The sequence below is a fragment of the Protopterus annectens genome, chromosome 15.part0 (genome assembly GCF_019279795.1).
Source record: "Protopterus annectens isolate FY-2018-M chromosome 15.part0, PAN1.0, whole genome shotgun sequence".
NCBI classification, from domain to species: Eukaryota; Metazoa; Chordata; order Ceratodontiformes; family Protopteridae; genus Protopterus; species Protopterus annectens.
In genome coordinates, this window is record NC_056749.1 from 133,228,212 (window position 1) to 133,247,831 (window position 19,620).

The window sequence follows — 19,620 nt, forward strand, 5'->3', positions numbered from 1 at the left end:
TTGTAAAGCTCAGTAGTAGGTTTCTGAAAACAGTTTATCCACTAAGTTTTTTTTTTATGGCACAGTGACATACAGCAGCAAGAGATTTTCGGCTGGAGTGCTTTCTATGTAGAATTTACATGTCTTATGGATGTGCATGAGTTTTCTCTGGCTCCCCTGGTTTCCTTCCACAATCCAAAGACATGGAGCATGCAGAGTGCACCCTGAACGGTTCATAGACGTGTGTGCCATGGAAGAACAGTGGTAGGGCTAGCCATCTGGCAGTTTAAACCTTGGCTCAAGATGATTGTCACTGTTGAAGCGACATCCTGGACTCTGTGATTGATAATGCACACATTCATATTTTACAACAAAGTAAAACGAAGCAGCTGGAGCCACCAATATAATGAACTTCGACTTTATTAAACGAAAATACACATCAGAAGAAGAACTTAACTTGTTCAGCGCATTTTTCATCAACCACGCAACTTCATCAGAAAAAACAAGTCATTAGTCCCAACCCCCTTATTATATATGCTTCACTAAACCAATTATCCAATCACTTAAACTCCTAACAAAATTACTTTCAAAAAGACTGTCACAAACGAAGCTGTAACAATTTTTTTAAAAATATTGCATCAAATATAAATAATCCTCGCCCATTAATTTCTTACTTACACATTCTTATTTTCCCTTTAGCCAAAGCAGGATGTTTGTTCCTGTTGAAGTGTCTACATCTGTTCATTTTTCTTTATTAGGTGTGTATATTTTAGCAGAGCGTCAGGCTACTGCTGTTGTCCTCCTCCATTCTTAGTAGTATATTCAGAACTCTGTATTTTAAATAGTGCGTCAGGTTGTTACCCACTTCTGTTTTGCTTGAGGTAATTTCGGATCATGGAGCATCCAGCAGTGCTCCCTGTTAAAAAATCATGTGAAGATTAGGTACTAAAGCCATAGGATGTAATATTTTACCGAAAAATGTCTGAATTTCTTCACATTGTAGGATACTCTCTCATATTCCCATAAATATATTTTAGTTTCACCTTTCTTTTTTATGCCTGCTGACATAAGGATGTTTAAGTGAATGTGCTCACAGAATTTAGTAGTTCTCTAATCTCCTTCCCACCTACCGATACTGTACACTTGGCTTACTAAGGTTTTCTGTTCTACTAGTTTATCCCAGTGATAGTTTCATTTGGAGCCTGTTGCCTAGAAGTTACCATTTTTGAAAGGCATATTTACATTTTCATTGCCAGTAGTTGGTGAAAAATCTAATTTTTGTAAGGTACAGCATTATACTAGATATTCAAACAGAGGGTTTCAGTTATTAACTGCAAACAGCCAAAAGATGTTATGTATACGATTCTAGCTACAAGCTTAGTTTGCTCCACTCCAAAGTTTCATTGGCTAGCAGTCTTTCAGTTAAAACAACCAATTTATTAGTAGCCTGTTTGTGGAAACTAATTGTTAGTCAGTTACCTAACTGTTGCCATGAAAGGCCATTCTATTAGTCTAGCTTCATGCCATTCTGCAGCATAACTTTTACAAACTATTTCCATGTTGACAAACAGTTAATGGGTGATAGCTCATTTTCATGAAAACAAGTCTCTCTCTCTCTCTCTCACTCACCCACTCACTCTGTCTCACCCTCCCTCCTTGGTTGGGGAACTTGGGGAAATTAAGCAACACATGTAGGTAGGTGCACTTGCAAACTCTGAAGCAGGAATGAAACAGTGTTGTGTGTTACTATAGTTTCCAATTTTTGCCTGCATGCTTCACTAGTGGTGTTCTGCCTGCAATATATGTTACTTCATACAAGTTCATTGCATTTTATTTTTTTGTGAAGCATAAAAGTAAAATGAAAACAATCTCAGTTCTGTAGTAGGGAAGTTCTTTTAGTTTCACACCCACCAAACCTTCCAAGCAATGTCTGGCAAACTTCAGGCAATCCACTAAATAGATCCACATATCTTATGTTGCTTGATGCCTGCTTCCACTAAACTCTCCAACTGGTATCTTCCAAGAGTTACTACTCTTGGCCCCAGTATTCCCCTCAAAAACTTTCTGGCAGGAAGCTACCAAGATGCCTTACTGTTGGCCATACGACTCCCTCTTCACTAAGAAACAACTGTTACTGCCACATTATTCTATGCTCTCACTTTTAACTGACACCCTTGCACTTGTTCCAGATTAGCTTTTGCTGCTCATACAGTCTTCTATTCCTACTTTACAATATTATTTAGATTATATATAGCTACGCAACTTTAAATACAATCTTCATAGCAAAAAAGCATTTTTAAAATAGAAACAGCACTTTTTTCACTTTGAAAACATAATTTTTATATCCTTTAAACAAATTTCAAGCATCCATTATGCCACTGTATATATATAATTAATAGTGTGCAGTGCTGCTCAGTCCTCATTGCTCAATGCTGATATTACAGATCTAGCATGTTTGATCAGATCATTCTGAATACCTGAAAAATAGTGTGTACATGTACAAAATAAAAAAAAAAAAAGGAAGGAAATAGTATTTCACCAAAACATTGCAGTCCTGCCTCCAGTGATTAATAGACATACTTGCAGTGCCGTTCTTTTACTCACGCAAGGGTTATCTTGTGTTTTACCACTGCAGTGCTTTTCACTTGGGGCTCCCAACTGATGTTCCAGTCTGTGAGTGTTTAAGCAAATTTCTCCAACTTATGCTGTTCCCTTTTTTGGCCAAGTGTCTTTAACTTGGTTAAGTAGTTTTTTCCCTAAAAGGGTGGTTTTGCAGTTGTTTTGTGAACTCATGTGATGTCAGTATTTTGTCATGTAGTTTGTTGGGGGTGTGTGTTAAACATGACTGTTTAAAGTTTTGATGAAAGCAATCTATAAGTAACATTTTGCAAGTATAGATGATTTAAAATTGCTAGCAATAAACTGGATATACTTTGAACCAGTAAACAACTGTTTGGCAGGGAGTTGATTTAACTTGACAGTCTTTAATACATGTCTCTCAGTTTCCTTCTCACAGTCATACCAGAACCTGGTCAACGATCCTAACGTAATTACATTTAATACACTGAATCTGAATACTTCTGGCAGGACTAGATATTTGTACATGGATTGGAACAAGTAACCTGTGAGGGTTGTGGACATGCTGAAGGTTTCTTTCTTTATTTTTTGTTTTTTATTTACCTTGTATAATTTGTGTTAATAACAGCACTAAATCTTGGAATAAAAAGAATTGCAGTGTGAAACAGGTTGATTTAATCCTGATTAGTAAACCATTATTAGATACTGTGTAAATCAAATTACATTATTTATTGCTTTTGTTTACCGAGAAAATCAGACTGGGCACAGAACCTGTTTTCAGCAGAGGCCAGGGGGAAAGGCTCCAATTTCCAAATGACAGTAGTAAACAGAGTGACACTACTATTTGAAAAGCAGTAATGTACAGAGAAATGGATTTCAAAGTTGATAATGCCATGTTGCTGTTTTTAACAGAAAGTAGTACGTCTTACAAGAGGTATAGTGGGGAGAGAACTAGAGTTGGGGGTGAAATAGTAAAACAAAAGTGGGGAAAGAGTTACAGTACAGGTAAGATGGGCATATGGAAGGAGTTGAGCAGTGATGAGGGTTGAAGAAGATTGATATGGTAATCTGATGCAGCATATTTGCAGATTCGAGAGTTAAGTTGCACTTTAGCTGTAGTATGCATAACTTTAGTGAACAGTTCTGTATTATGGTTTGGGGGATGGAATTCCATGTTTTTGATACTTGGTGGGAGTAGCAGGAGCAGCCTGCAGAGTTACTAGGTTTTGATATAGGTAGGAAGTATTTGCCTAAAGAGCGCAAGCTTCTGGATGGGGTTTTATGATTGTACAAGGCTGGCTATCGATGGACAGTCATTTGGTTTGTTTACTAGCTTCTGGATAATAGAGAGTTGGAAGCGTGTGTGTTTGTGAGGTAGTTCAAGACACTGGAGATGTTTCAGGGCCAAACAATGATGTGATTTATGGGGGGAGGTTAGCGGCAGACTTTTTGGCCTTGTAGCACTGCTTGAGTTTATTTAGTTGAGTTAGTTGAATGTCTTGTCAGTAATTTTTGTTGAATAGAGAGTAGTGTTGATATGACATCTTCTAGTTTTAGGTAGGTAAGGTGTTGTCCTATAGAAAATGCTTAGTGTTTTGTTTTGTTTTTTTTCACTATATGATTAAATGTGGAAGTCAAACTTAAGGTTAAGGAAAACAGCAACAGTCATCCCTCTGCACAAAGGTGGGCCATCTACAGACCCTGGAAACTACAGACTCATAAGTCTCATTAGTCTTATGTGTAAAGCCATGGAAAGAATTATCATGGACGTGATCAATAAAGAATATAGTAAACCTCCAGACACTGGACCCAACCCAGTTTGGTTTCATCAAGAGCAGATCATGCCTACTCAACCTTGTGGAATTCTTAAAGATGGTCACCAAAGCAATGGATGAGAGAAAAATGGTTCACACTGCCTAACATGACCTGGCCAATGCATTTCACTCAATACCCCACTTGGACTTAGTTGACAAATTCAGGAGGTTAGGTACAAACTCGTATATCACCCGGTGGAGAGCCAACTGGCTCACAGACAGGACTCGGGAAGTTAAAATTGGGGAGTCCACCTCAACCAGACCAGTCTCAACTGGAGTCCCACAAGGATTAGTCCTTGAACTGCTCCTTTTTGGCATTTACTTCTCTGAAGCCAAGGCCAATGTCAGTGGTCTCTGGCTGACTAAATTTACAGATGATTGCAAATTAGCAGCTGTCATTGAATCCCACACTGACGCAAATATTCTCCAGGAGGGGCTGACGCAGACAAACAACTGGTGTCAGAGCCATGGAATAAAACTAAATGCAAAGAAAAGCATAATAGTATCCTTTGGGAAGTCAACCATCCCTGGTAATTATCATATTGACAATACACCCCTTAAAGATGACCAAGTAGTCAGGGACTTAGGGACACACATAGTAATCTAGCCTTTGATCATCAGTGATGAGGAAATCATTCTATGTTGAGCAATTTATAAAGAAAGTTATGGCATCTAAATCCATGGAAGTCATTGTTCTACTGTATTCGGCATTCATCAGATCTTTGGTATGTACCTAACCAGGCATATAAAACAATTGAAAACATCCACAGAGTTTCCTCACTAAAAGAATACAGGGCTTAAATAAAATGTCCTATGCAAACCGCCTCAAGGCCCTATTCCTGTATTCTTTCTCCTACATGCTTTTGAGGGGAGATCTGTGCTTGGCATACAGGGCATTGTTCGACCCCACTCTGATGGGCCTCCTGCATGTCCACAAAACAAACAGCATCAGAATTACCCATTCTAAAAACTTAAACATTGCCTGTGATATAAATAGGACCCTCTGGAGAGACAGGTATGTATTCCAGAGACAACCCCATCTGTGGAACAGGTTCCCCATCCATTTCAAGCAGAGTTCCTCCCTAACTCACTTCATGTGCAACTTGGACAAATGGATGGGGAACAGGAAATTCATCTGAAATTCTCCAGGTGCAACTAACACTAGGTAAGACTGCAATCCAAATTGTAGCTTGCTGCAGATCCCCCACCATACCCCAAGATTCTCACTACACCTTTCTAAACATACTGGAAAATATTATGATACAACCAAACACCCTAATACTGGATGATTTCAACTACCCTGCCATTAACTGGGAAAACTACTCGTGTACCAACACCTTTGCTCAACAGTTCTTGGAATTCATAAATTCCAATGCCCTGGATCAACTAATCCATAGTCCCACCAGGGGCTCCAGTAACGTAGACTTGGTCATTACCAACATGGGAAATCGATCCTCCACACCTATGGTCACCCCCTCGGTCAGGTCTGACCATAAGCTAATCACCCTTGACATCCACATCCCTCTCCCACCCCCCCAGTAAGGAAAACTCTGTAAAAAAAACTTTTCCAAAGCCAACTTCATGATACTCAAGTCAGAAGTGACAAACTTCATGACACCCATGCAGATGGGAACTGAAAGTTCGACTGCTGAATCCTGCACTAAGGCACTGTACGAGCACATCCACTCGTGCATGAATTGTGCCATCCCAAATAGAACCAAGACACTCTTCTCCAAAAAAGGAAGCCAATCTGGTGGCCCCTGCCATAAACAAACTTTACAACAAAAGGAAGAAACTGTTGCAGAAAAGAGGAAAATCCCAGGATGCAAAAAACTCCTTTACCAGCCTCAGTAAGAAGCTGAGATCCCTCAAAATCCTCCAAAGCTAGTTACGAAAATAAAATTGCCAAAGATTCCAAAGGCAACCACAAGGCATTCTATAGCCATGTCAAGAATCTAAATAGCAATGGTCTGATCTGAGCCACAACAGAATGACATTAAATATACTGATCCCAAGGATATTGCCAATATCTTGGCAGATCAATTCAGTGCCAGCTTCATCCACCTCTCACCCCCTAAAGGGCCCATCTCAATACCGAAAGATTGCCAAATTCTGGTAATAATGGCCACACAGGTAAAAAATGCACTCTCCAAAGCTAAGAATACAGCATCGATGGGACCAGATGACATCCTGGGTTGTATACTACATGAACTACAAAATGAACTGGCACCTCACCTAAGTGACATGTTTAATCATAACCTCACATCAGGCTTCGTGCCCACTGAGTGGCGCACAGCAACAGTTATCCCACTCCACAAGGGGGGATCCACCTTGGATCCTGGGAACTACCGCCCCATCAGTCTGATGAGCCTGATCTGCAAGGCCATGGAACATATTATCATTGAACTTATAAACAAAGACATTGGCAACCTTCAAACACTGGACCCCTCCCAGTTTGGGTACATGAAGGGCTGATCTTGTCTCCTGAACCTGATTGACTTTCTTTGAATCAGTCTCCAGAGCTGTGGACTAGGGTAAGACGGTCCACACAGTCTATCTGGACCTCGCCAAGGCCTTTGATACCATCCCCCACTCTGGAATCATAGATAAACTTACTAAGCTGAGCATTAATCCCTACATCACTCGATGGGTTGCCAACTGGCTTACCGACAGAACCCACAGTGTAAAAGTAGCAGACTCCAAATCCAACTCCAGACAAGTGGAGCACCTCAGGGTTCAGTCCTGGGACCGCTGTTTGGCATCTTCTCTGAAGTACAGGCCAACACTAAGGGACTCTGGCTAACAAAGTTCGCAGATGACTGCAAACTGGGAGCCATTATTGAATCCCCAAATGATGTTGATATTCTACAAAAGGGCGTTACAGAAACAGATGCTTGGTGCCAGAGCCATGGGCTCAAGCTCAATGCCAAGAAATGTATAGTTATTCCCTTTGGGGAAAAAACATGTACCCATGAATTACCACATAGGTGGCAGTACACTAAACACCGAAAGTGTGATAAGAGACTTAGGGACATAGGTGGGCAGTGGTCTCACCTTCGATAACAGCATCGCCACAACAGTCCGGAAATCCTTTTATGTGGCACACCTCATCACTAAGGGCTTTTCATCCAGAAAAAAGGAGGTCATTGTCCCACTGTACTCATCCATCATTAGACCCATTATAGAATACAACGTCCCATTTGGTATGTACCTCTCAAGACATCTGCAACAACTGGAAAGGCCGCAGAAATACCTCACTAAAAGAATCACAGGCCTAAAGCAGATGCCATATGTTGACCATTTAAAAAAAACTCCAGCTATACTCTGTCGCATATCATCTACTCAGAGGCCATCTCTGCTAAACATACAAGGCTATGTCAAACCCAGAGCTGTTGGACATGATGCACTTAAAGAAATCCAAATCCCTCAGTGCCACACGATCCAGGGATCTAAACCTTGTCATTGCAATGAACAAAACATGCTGGAGGGATAGATTCCTGACCCAGAGACTCCCCAGACTCTGAAATAGAATGCCCATACATGTCAAGCAGAGCATCTCTTTTGCCCTCTTAAAAAGTAACCCTGACGATTGGATGGGAGATGGGAAATTCACCCCCGGGGATCACGTCAGTCGCCCTGCTAGACAGGGGTCCAGGGAAGTAAATATTGTGGGAAGAAATGGCCAGGGAATTGTTATGGCTAGGCTTGTATAGGCCCTAAGGCCGATAGCTTAGTACCAACCTATGAACCCTGGTTTGGCACTTATGTCTCTAATGGACACAGGCAACCCTGTAAGTGGTTCATCTCCCAGGCCCCTGTTTGTAAGTGCTGCATCTCCCAAACCCCTGCTTACACTTATCAAGGGTATCAGAACTTGTCAGAGATTTGTGATGCATAGCTAGGCTTAAAAAGGCCCTTGTGGTGGTTAGCCTAGTAAACACCTATGAATCTATAAAGTCTTTGTATATACTCCTAGTAGTTTGGATTGTGTGACAAGTTCTAATTTGGTATTGTTAGAGGAAATAATGGTAAAGGATGCTTTATTTAATGCTAGGTGTTTGGGAGTGAAGAGAATTAGTTGTGTTTTGTTAGGGTTAAAAATATCTGTGAGTAGGCAGCCAGTTCTCTGTAGAAGTGAATGATTCCTGGGTCAGTTTTATAGGGAATCAAGGTTGATTGCTGAGCAGATGATGGTGGAGTTGTTTGCGTACTGTACTAAGTTAACATTCTTGCTGGCTAGATCAAGGTCATTAACAAAGATGCTGAATAGGATAACTTGCAGTATGGATCCTTTTTGGACCTCAACTGCAATAGGGAGAAAAGATGAGATGTCAGTGAGCCATTTTACTGCCCTGAGTCTGTTATAGAGGTAACTCGAAAACCAGGATAGAAAGAAACTGTCAAGGCCTAGACTGGAGAGTTTTTATAAGAGTATGGGGTAGGAGACATTGTAAAAAGTTTTGGCTATGTCAAGAAAGAGAGCAGATACAAGTTTGCCATCATTTTTTTTTTTTTGCTTTAACAGTATTAGTGAAGTTACTGGTGGAGGTACTTTGGTGAGGGAGAAAACCATGCTGTAAAGGTGAGAGTAACGAATGCATTTTGTGTGATACAGTGTAGGAGTTTGGTCTGAATGCACATTTCAAATATTGTTGATGGGGGGGGGGTTAAAAGATGGTGATGGTTCTAGTTGATGAATTTGGTAAAATGACCACATTTGTGGTTTGTGGGGGGGGGGGGGGGGCATGTAACCTTTTTTGTAACCTTTTTCCTTAGTAAAGGTAAGTAACATTCATTGATAGTGACTTATTGAAACTGAGACAGGATAAGCTATGACCTGTACTGCAGAAGTGAATAGAATCTGAAGGTTATGGAAACAAGAACAGAGTGAAAGAGAAGAACTTGGAGCTGATACTGTAAATAGTTATGAAATAGATTGTGAAGAAAAACTGGTAAGGAAGTATGTCTCAGTGATGCCCAAATCTGTGATAAGATTATGTAACAGTAAGAGAGAATTTGTAATAGGATAAGGATTCAGGTATTATCAGTGGAAGATAAAAAGCAACTTCTATAAGGTAAGAATAAAGATGGCAGTGGGGGAATACAAATTAAATGTAACCTGATGAATATTAAAGTACTTCTACATTTAGAAGAGCAATGAAACAAGGAGCAGTTGTTGGAGTATTAATGTGTAGTTGGGTAATGTCAGCTATTTTTAAGAGGATAGTAGGGTAGTTAGTGTAGTGGATTAAAGCTCTGAACTGTTTACAATGTGCATCCTGTAGTCCAAGGTACATAATTTGATTCTTTCTGCTTCTATTTACGTACTATTTGACATTGAACAAGTAACGTAACTGGACAGGTTTCCAGGTTGCCCTTGAAAAGGGGCATTTGTGTCCAGTTGATGTACCTAGTCAGCAAATGATGCAATGTGGAAATAAATTAAAAGGCACATTAGGTTGAAGTGGTCAAGCTGAGTTGTGGTGAAGGAAAAATTGAATGTGAGAATAAAACAAGGTCATTGAGAACTGAAAACAATAAAAGAAGATAAATCAGCAGGAGCAGCAGAAAAATTGTATTCTTTTTTATCCTTAATTGTTTTAGTTCCCAGCAAACCTTCTGTAGCATGGCAACGTTAACTCATACCCTTGGTCACAGCTGATCAGCACTTATGCCCCATTTCCCATATACTTGCTTAACTGTTAGGAATGCTACATCTAAAGAAATCCCAATCCATCTGCATCACATACTCCAGAGATCTCAACCTAATTACCACAATCAACGCAACATGCTGGAGGGACAGGTTCATAACCCAGAGACTGCCCATGCTCTGGAATAGACTTCCTATACATGTCGAGCAGAGCACCTCACTAGCCCTCTTCAAGAGAGATCTTGATGAGTGAATGGGAAATAGAAAATTCACCCCAGGGATCACTCCAGTGGCTTTACTCGACAGATGCACTGGGAACTAAGGTCGGGTGACATGATGCCAGCGCAGTCTTATGGGCTAGGCTTGTAAAGGCTCCAAGGCCATTAGCCTAGTACACACCTATGAGCCGTACCCCATTTAAGTAGCATCTTCTTGCTTTTAGAATTTAGTGTGTATTTATATTGATTCAAAAGCTAGTTCATGTTCTTATTGGCAGAATGCATTGTCAGAGAAAAGAAAGAAATGTAGCTGTATTTAGAAGTCTTATTGATTGGAAAAAATTTGAGGAAAAGGAAGTTTATGGTTAACTTAATCTAATTGTGAAGCGCGTGGGGGGAGTTGAATGCCTTCATTATCATATTTATTAGTCATATTCGTAAATATCCAGTCACAGCTTGCTTACATTCTGGAATTTATGGCACAAAATAAAAAAAAAAAATGGGTGATATTGTCAACAGAGCAGTAATTGAATTCTAGGTAGCAGTGAGGTTTTTACTACCTCAGAAACAGTTTACCTTTGGAAAAATAATTATTTTATATGAAAATACATTAACATATATAGTTATCTTGCATAAGTTTATTTTTATTTACTAAATTACATATGCCCTTCTAATTAATACAGTAAGACACTTAAGTGTCATGATACTGATATTACTGCATACTGAGGCACCTTTAAGGCACTTGCCTTTTCGTTTCATGCCTCACAGTGCCATTATCTGGGGAGTAATACGTGAGCTATGCATACCTCCTTGTGCATTGTTTGCGTATAACATAAGCAAAATATTGGGGTTAGCATTTTCACACAGAATGTTGCAAACATTATGCAAATAGTAGAATCTCAACAGCTTTCCTGTACAGGTGCAGCCCTGATTTCCGGTTATTTTACCATAGTCGTATGACCCTAGATGTTGATGGATACTACAGAAAACAAATATCTAGAATATATTTCTTCTGTACTTAGGTAGCAGTCCTTTGTTTTCGTGACACTGAAACGCATTCATTGCAAAGCAAGAAACTTGGAATATTTATGCGTGGAAGCATCCAGAAGCAATGCAGAGCCCCAGAAATGTATGGACTGTACCACTTTTCTGTTGACTGCTTTGGTTACTTATTTTACTGTGGAGTAGGACACTAGTGTGATAGAAGGGATTTTACTTATGTACCATTTTTGAATGGCATGGAGAGTTGATGAAGGAAATCTCAGTCTTTATTATAAGTTTGGTGCAGAAGTAAATCCCACCCTACATGGGAATTGTGGGAGCTTTATCCCCTCAGTAAAAAGAATGTTTATACTTTGTGCAAATGCCATTTCATAGTTGCTTTTTTCCATCTGAAGCAGCATTCCAGTTTGTATCCACTGAATTGCTATGTTTTTGACATATTTCTTTTTGTGTTGTGCTTCATGGTTTGAGAAATTAAACAAAGGTGCAAAAGGTGACTAAGCAGTTTTTTCATTTTTTTTCTGGATCTGATTTTCAGGTGCCAGAGGAACAGCACAGTAAGAAATACCATCGTACTCTGCCTAAGGATCAGGCTCAACTGTTGTTGCTCCAGTATGATGTAAAAAAGAACGAAGGGAAGGATCAGAAACGGCCAAGCTCAGCATCATCATCGGCAGCAACACGTGGGTCGTCAAGCAGCGCAAGCAAAGAGGTACCAAGTTAAACAAATTATATGGCACTGATTCATAGGTTCATACTAGGCTATCTGCCCTGGGGCATTTATAAGCCTAGCCTGATTGTGTTTGGCTTACGCCACCCCTTGATTTGAGTAGCCCTTTTTAAAGTTTAGTTTACTGTGCCTCTGTCTAATAGTGACACGGAAGTAATCCCCGGGACAAACCTACGATCCCCCATCCACTCATCAAGATTCTTCTTGAAGAGAGTCAGTGAGATGCTCTGCCTAACATGAATTGGAATTCTATTCCAGAGCGAAGGGAGCCTCTGGGTTATGAATCTGTCCCTCCAGCATGTTCTATTTATTTCTGTGCTGAGGTTCAAGTCCCTTGAGCTCGTGGCTCTAAGGGATTTAGATTTACTGAGGTGGAGCATGTCCATTAATTCTGGGTTGGACATAGCTTTATATGTCAGGCATAGATCTCCTCGAAGTAGGCGGTATGCAACTGAGTAGAGCTGGAGTTTTTTTAACCGAGCAGCATATGGCATCTGTTTGAGTCCCTTGATCCTCCTGGTGAGGTACTTTTGGGGTCTTTCTAATTGCTGCAGGTGTCGGCTAAGGTACATCCCAAAGGGGGCATTGTATTCTATGATGGGCCTGATGAGGGATGAATAAAGGGGCATGATTACCTCTCTTGATCTAGATGTGAATCCTTTCATGATGAGGTGGGCTATGTAGAAGGTCTTTCTACCCACTTTGGCAATGTGGTTCTCAAAGGAGAGATTGCTATCAACTTGGTTCCCCAGATCCCTAATTACTTTCTCTGTGCTTAATGGGTTACCACCTATGTGGTAATTTGTGGGTACATTGTTTTTGCCAAAGGGTATGACTATACACTTTTGGCATTTAGCTTTAGACCATGGCTCTGGCACCAGTTATCCGTCTCTGCGAGACCTTTTTGAAGGATGTTTGTGTCAGCTGGAGAGTCGATTATGGCGCCCAGTTTGCAGTCATCTGCGAACTTGGTGAGCCATAGTTCTCCCACGTTGGCCTGTACCTCAGAAAAGTAAATACCGAACAAGAGAGGTCCCAGGACAGAACCTTGTGGGACGCCACTTGTGACCGGTTTCGAGTCTGACATGGCTCCAGCATCTCTGACTCTGTGGGTTCTGTCTTTGAGCCAGTTTGCGACCCATCTTGTGACATGGGGGGTTATATTTAGGCTGGATAGCTTATCTATGATGCCCGAGTGGGGTATTGTCAAATGCCTTTGCGAGGTCCAGATAGGCTGTGTGGACTACCTTCCCTTCATCTATGTTTTTGCATGTTGTTCTACCCATATCCTCAAGTCATCTTAAAAAGGGAAGCCGACACCTTTCATCAGTGTAATTTAGCCCCATTTTATTTTTGGAAAATTAGTATATTGAACATAGTTGCATATATTCCTTGCCTTCACATAAATACAAGTTCGCTTTCTCAAATTGGTCCAGTTTGACATGAGACCAATATGGGTTTGGCGTAATGGTCAAGGTCTTTACTTCACAGACACAAGATGCAGGGTCTAATTCTGACCTTGTGTTATTAGCTAGGCTGAAAATTGCCTTCAGGGCCCTTCAGGGCAATTGGACTAGTATTTACCTGTGAACTGTGAAATGTGGTGCATTTATTGGCTTTCTAAATGAACATGTAAAGCACTCATGTCCAAGTCCTTTACTGTTGTACAGCTTAACGTAGTGGTCAGCAGCAGTTTCTATTGATGGATGTCCAGAGGCCTGATGGTGCAGGTTGTGATCATTTGAGCTCATCGCTGCAAGAGTAATGCCATTGTTTGCAAGGTGCATACATGCAGGTTATTCAGTACAAGCTACACGGCATTTGTGTATGTGGTATCCTCATGCCAGAGCTGTAATCCCTTCCTTTTCATCCAAATAGTAGTACAAATGAGCAAAACTTTAGTGCTTAAGTTGTATGTCACATGGTTAAATCAAGGGCTTCACTTTCTAATTTTATTGCCTTTCAAAATTAATCTGTTTAGGCACAGAAAGGGAGAGATGAGACAGAGGTGCATCACTTTTGTTTCTGTTTGAAATGACAAAACACAGTAGGACTTTGACATTCGTGCTTTTTTAAGTTTCATACTTTTTGTGTTGATTTTCTTGCTTCGTTATCATTGTTTGCTGCACTATGCCTAGATAGCTTTACAATTGTAATTAATGCTGGCAATCTTTCAGATTCTGAACGTTATGGTGTGTGTAAAGAACTATAGTATGTTGACATGATATTTATAGTAGGAATTCACTTATTTGTTTTAGCTGAAGTTGGTTACCTTGCTAGCATTTTGCAGTGAAAAGTGTTTCCATGTGAATTCATTTGTTGGACTTTTTCATGCCGTCCTCCACTTTCACTGTAATGGTTATTTTAAGTAAAGTAAATGTTTGATAACTCAATGCAGAGGATCGTGTTTTCAAGTTAGGAACATATCATGGAAATGGACGACTGTTAAGCAGAAGTCCTTCATTTCCTTCAGTGAGAAATGAAGATTCAGATTCTTGCAAACATATAAAGCGCCTGATGAGTCAGGTCATACAAGTAGAAAAGTCAAAACATTTTAATTTTGCACACAGCCAGAGAAAAATAAGCAAGGCATCTTGCCTTATTCTTAGAATCACAATATGATCTAGTAGTGCTGTCAAAATACTGCATCAATTGGTCCTGATAATATCACTGGATGCATCTTAAATAGCAATGAAGCACAATTTTACCATCCCCCTAACAACACTGTTCAATCTCAGCCTTCATGTAGGCTTTGTACAAAGTGAATGGATAACAGCTGTAGTTATTCTCTTAAGGAAGGACCTTCCACAGACCCAGGCAATTACAAATCCATAAGTCTGATCAGCCTCATATGTAAAGCCATGGAAAGACTTATCATGAAATTAGTCATTTAGAACATAGGGAACCTCCAAACACTGGACTCTTCTCACTTTAGATTTGTCAAGGGCAGGTTATGCTTTCGCAACATGGTGGAATTTTTTGGAAAGGTTGCCAAAGCAATAGATGAAGGCAAAATGGTACACATCACATACCTTGACCTGGCCAAAGATTTTGACTTAATTCCCCACTCAGGCATAGTAGGAAATCAAAATAAGCTTCTGTGTCACCTGCCGGATTGCTATCTGGGTCAGAGGTGATGCAGATAATCAAAATAGGGGAAGTTACTGCCACAAAGAGACCAGTCAGTAGTGGAGTCCCCCAGGGTTATGTGCTGTTTGGCATCTACTTTTCTGAAATAAAAACCAATACCAAAGGGCCCTGGCTAACTATGTTTGCAGTTGACAGCAAGCTAGAAGCAGTCATTGAAACCCCAAATGACATAGCCAGCTTGCAGGAAAGATAGTCTCAGTTAAATAAATGGTGCCAAATCATGGACCAAAACTAAATGCCAAAAATGCATTATTGTATCCTTTGGGAAGTCCTCTACCCCAGGGAAATACCACAGTGATAACATGCCCTTAAGAGTTGGCCTAGTTGCTCGAGATTTGGGAACCTGTGTGGAGAGCGACATAACTTTTGACCAACACGTCTGTTGTAAGAAAGTCCGTCTATGTAGTACAGCTTTGTTAACAAAGCTGTTGTGCCTAGATCTAGGGGTGTCATTGTTCCCCTTTACTCAGCCCTCATTAGGCCAGTCATTGAATGTAATGCCCCCTCTCATGCTTCTGTCCAGGCACGTGCAATTGGAACGCCTACAGAGATACCTTACTAAAAGGATACAAGGCCTAAACAGCATGTCCTACTTGGACTGACTTAAAACCCTGTCACTGTATTCTGTATCCTACAGAGTGCTAAGCGTTGACCTGTGTGTGGCATACAAGGTGCCCTCAGACTCATTACTGATGGATTTACTGCACAAAGCTAGTTACGAAAATAAAATTGCCAAAGATTCCAAAGACAACTACAAGGCATATTCTATAACTATGTCAAGAATCTAAATGACAATGCTCAGATCTGCTCTGAGCTACAACAGAATGGCATTAAATATACTGATCCCAAAGATATTGCCAGTATCCTGGCAGGTCGATTCAGTGCCAGTTTCACCCCCATCTCACCTCCTAAATGGCCCATCTCAATACCGGAAGACTGCCAAATTCCGGTTATAACGGCCACACAGGTAAAACACACACTCTCCAAAGCCTAAGAATACAGCATCCATGGGACCAGATGACATCCCGGGCTGTGTACTACATGAACTACAAAATGAACTGGCACCTCACCTAAGTGTCATGTTTAATCATAATCTCACCTCAGGCTTCATGCCCACTGAGTGGCACACAGCTACATTTATCCCACTCCACAAGGGGGGATCCACCTTGGATCCCGGGAACTACCGCCCCATCAGTCTGACGAGCCTGATCTGCAAGGCCATAGAACGTGTTATCATGGAACTTATAAACAAAGACATTGGCAACCTTCAAACACTGGACCCCTCCCAGTTTGGGTTTGTGAAGGGACGATCTTGTCTCCTGAACCTGATTGACTTCTTCGAATCAGTCTCCAGAGCCATGGACGAGGGTAAGGCGGTCCACACAGCCTATCTGGACATCGCCAAGGCCTTTGACACCATCCCCCACTCTGGAATCATAGATAAACTTACTAAGATGAGCATTAATCCCTATGTCACTCGATGGGTTGCCAACTGGCTTGCTGACAGAATCCACACTGTAAAAGTAGCTGACTCCAAATCCAGCTCCAGACAAGTGACAAGTGGAGTACCTCAGGGTTCAGTCCTGGGACCACTCTTGTTTGACATCTACTTCTCTGAAGTTCAGGCCAACACTAAGGGACTCTGGCTAACAAAGTTCACAGATGACTGCAAACTGGGAGCCATTATTGAATCTCCAAATGATGTGGATACTCTACAAAAGGGCCTTACAGACACAGATGCTTGGTGCCAGAGCCATGGGCTCAAACTCAATGCCAAGAAATGTATAGTTAGAAAAAACATGTACCCGTGAATTACCACATAAGTGGCAGTATACTAAACACCGAAGTGTGATAAGAGACTTAGGGACACAGGTGGACGGTGGTCTCACCATCGATAACCACATTGCCACAACAGTCAGGAAATCCTATGTGGCACACCTCATCACTAAGGGCTTTTCATCCAGAGAAAAGGAGATCATTGTCCCACTGTACTCATCCCTCATTAGACCCATTATAGAATACAACGCCCCATTTGGTATGTACCTCTCAAGACATCTGCAACAACTGGAAAGGCCGCAGAAATACCTCACTAAAAGAATCACAGACCTAAAGCAGATGCCCTGTGCTAACCGACTTAAAAAAAACTCCAGCTATACTCTTTCACGTATCGTCTACTCAGAGGCGATCACTGCTTAACATACAAGGCCATGTCAAACCCAGAGCTGTTGGACATGCTACACTTAAAGAAATCCCAATCCCTCAGAGCCACACGCTCCAGGGATCTAAACCTTGTCATCACAATAAACAAAACATGCCGGAGGGATAGGTTCCTGACCCAGAGTCTTCCCAGACTCTGAAATAGACTGCCATACATGTCAAGCAGAGCGCCTCTTTGGCCCTCTTCAAAAGGAACCTTGACGATTGGATGGGAGAAAGGAAATTCACCCCAGGGATCACATCAGTCGCCCTGCTAGACAGGGGTCCAGGAAGTAAATAGTGTGGGAAGAAATAGCCAGGGAATTGTTATGGCTAAGCTTGTATAGGCCCTAGGGCCGATAGCCTAGTACCAACCTATGAACATCAGCAAGTCAAATGGCATCAGATATACTCAGTCTAGGGATCTGAACTTGCTCTGCAACATCAACAGAATGATTTGGAGGGACAGGCATATCTCGCAGAGGACTTCGCTACTTTGGAACAGACTCCCCGTCCGCATAAAACAAAGTTCATCCCTATCCATATTCAAACACTACTTAGCTCTATGGATGGGAAATAGAAAATTTACCCCTGTACTACTAATGGACAGAGGCAGCTATCAAATTATCTACAGTATGATCAGTTATTCTTATTAATGGTAATTCATAGTTATTGACCATGGGATGGGTAAGGCCACTCTATAACCAAATGGGATAGATTACTCTGAACACAAAAAGGGAAACTGGCTAGGCTTAAAATGGCCCACAAGGGCAGCTGGCCTAGTACTTGCCTATGATCTTGTTGCATGCTACCTCATGTTAATGCATTTTATTGTTGTATTATGGTTCATTTCATAGTTATTGTTCTGCTGCAGTACACTGCATTGCATTACGTCACATTAAACTGCATCGCATGGTATTGTTTATGCTGCACTGCCATGTGTCAGATTGCATTGAGCTGAGCTTAGTGGCAGTATGCTGTATTGCAGTGAATTGCTAACATTTTTAAACAGAGGAAGTAAATGAGAGCCCCAAAATAGTAAACTGAATATGTAGAAATGGGGCTTCTTTAACGACATCCAAGATCCCTGTGTCACAGAGCATTTCCTTTTCTCGAGGCTTGACAGTCTCAAAGAGTTGGTGTATATAAGTAATGGGAGTGTGTGTGGCTTTGGTGCTGTGGAGTTGCACCTGATTAATACTCTCAATTACAGGTCTCAGAATTACAGTAGGGAGCCCAGTGTATTGCACTGAAATGTATTGTGTGACAGTAGTATAGTTCTGGCACTAAAAAATAACTTTGGCAGGACAGAATATTTATACTAAGCCGGGAGTGGAAAAACTGATCTTGACTGTCATTTTTCCTTTAGAGGTTGATTTAGTCCATGCTGGACAATGAGCTCAGTCCTGACTTGAACCAGATGTTTGCCAGCTCTGATGAGCTACATCTGAGTACTGTATTTTCAAATCCTAATAAGAGCACCCAAAAACTGTTCATTAGATGCACTTTCTCGTCTGCATCGTCAGTGATGGAAAAATGACATTTTGGCTTTCTGGTTAACCAAAACAATAACAGTGTAGCTCTAACTAGACTTGACAGACTGCTTTTGAGTTTTAGGCACTCTGGATTCATTTAGCATTGAAAGGCATTGAATTTTCAGATTGTATAGAGGTCATATAAAATGCAACAGAGCAGGATGGATTAAAAGTCAACTGAGGGTTCTTAATGCAGTGCAGCATTAAAAGGCAGTAAGCAAAGTTTGGATCTGATGTCAAGGATCCTCCGCAGCGGACCCCATGGATACTTCTCCTCAGCACCAGTGTGCACTTGGTATCTTTTTTCCAGAAGTTGCCATGCCAGAGAATTGATATAAGCTCATGCATAGTGTACTTTTGGATGTTGCAAACCCATAGTAGTGTGCTTTTGATGCTATGTATCATCTGCCTAAGCGATCTCATTCCCTACCCCCACCATTTTGCCTTCTTTTCACTAGTGAGCATCTTACTGCAACTCAAGACCAATAGTGATTTGGTATCTGCATTGCAAGCAAAAGGTATATATGTATATGTTTACTTGATCTGCAAATATTACAACCATAGCCACTTGAAGGACCCACTCACCCACAGGAGGAAATATGGATTCCTGACCCATCAAAGAGAGTACTATTTATACATTTACTGATAAGAATGTGTCTGTTATAGGCAACATCAAGGATCCTCCTTGACTAATGGCATATTGCATAGTCAGGATGAGAATTAAGAACAGAAAGGGAAAAAAATTAAAATACCACAACCAGGAAAAAGG

At 41.0% G+C, this 19,620-nt stretch overlaps 1 protein-coding gene across 1 annotated transcript in view; it reads left to right on the forward strand.

Moving 5' to 3' along the window:
• NRK (Nik related kinase) overlaps positions 1-19,620 on the forward strand; it is a 2,110,367-nt gene that overhangs the window by 1,355,800 nt on the left and 734,947 nt on the right. Inside the window, exon 15 of the mRNA XM_044057244.1 lies at positions 11,779-11,952. Within this exon, the coding sequence (XP_043913179.1) occupies positions 11,779-11,952 (174 nt within the window). The remainder of the gene's footprint in view (positions 1-11,778; positions 11,953-19,620) is intronic.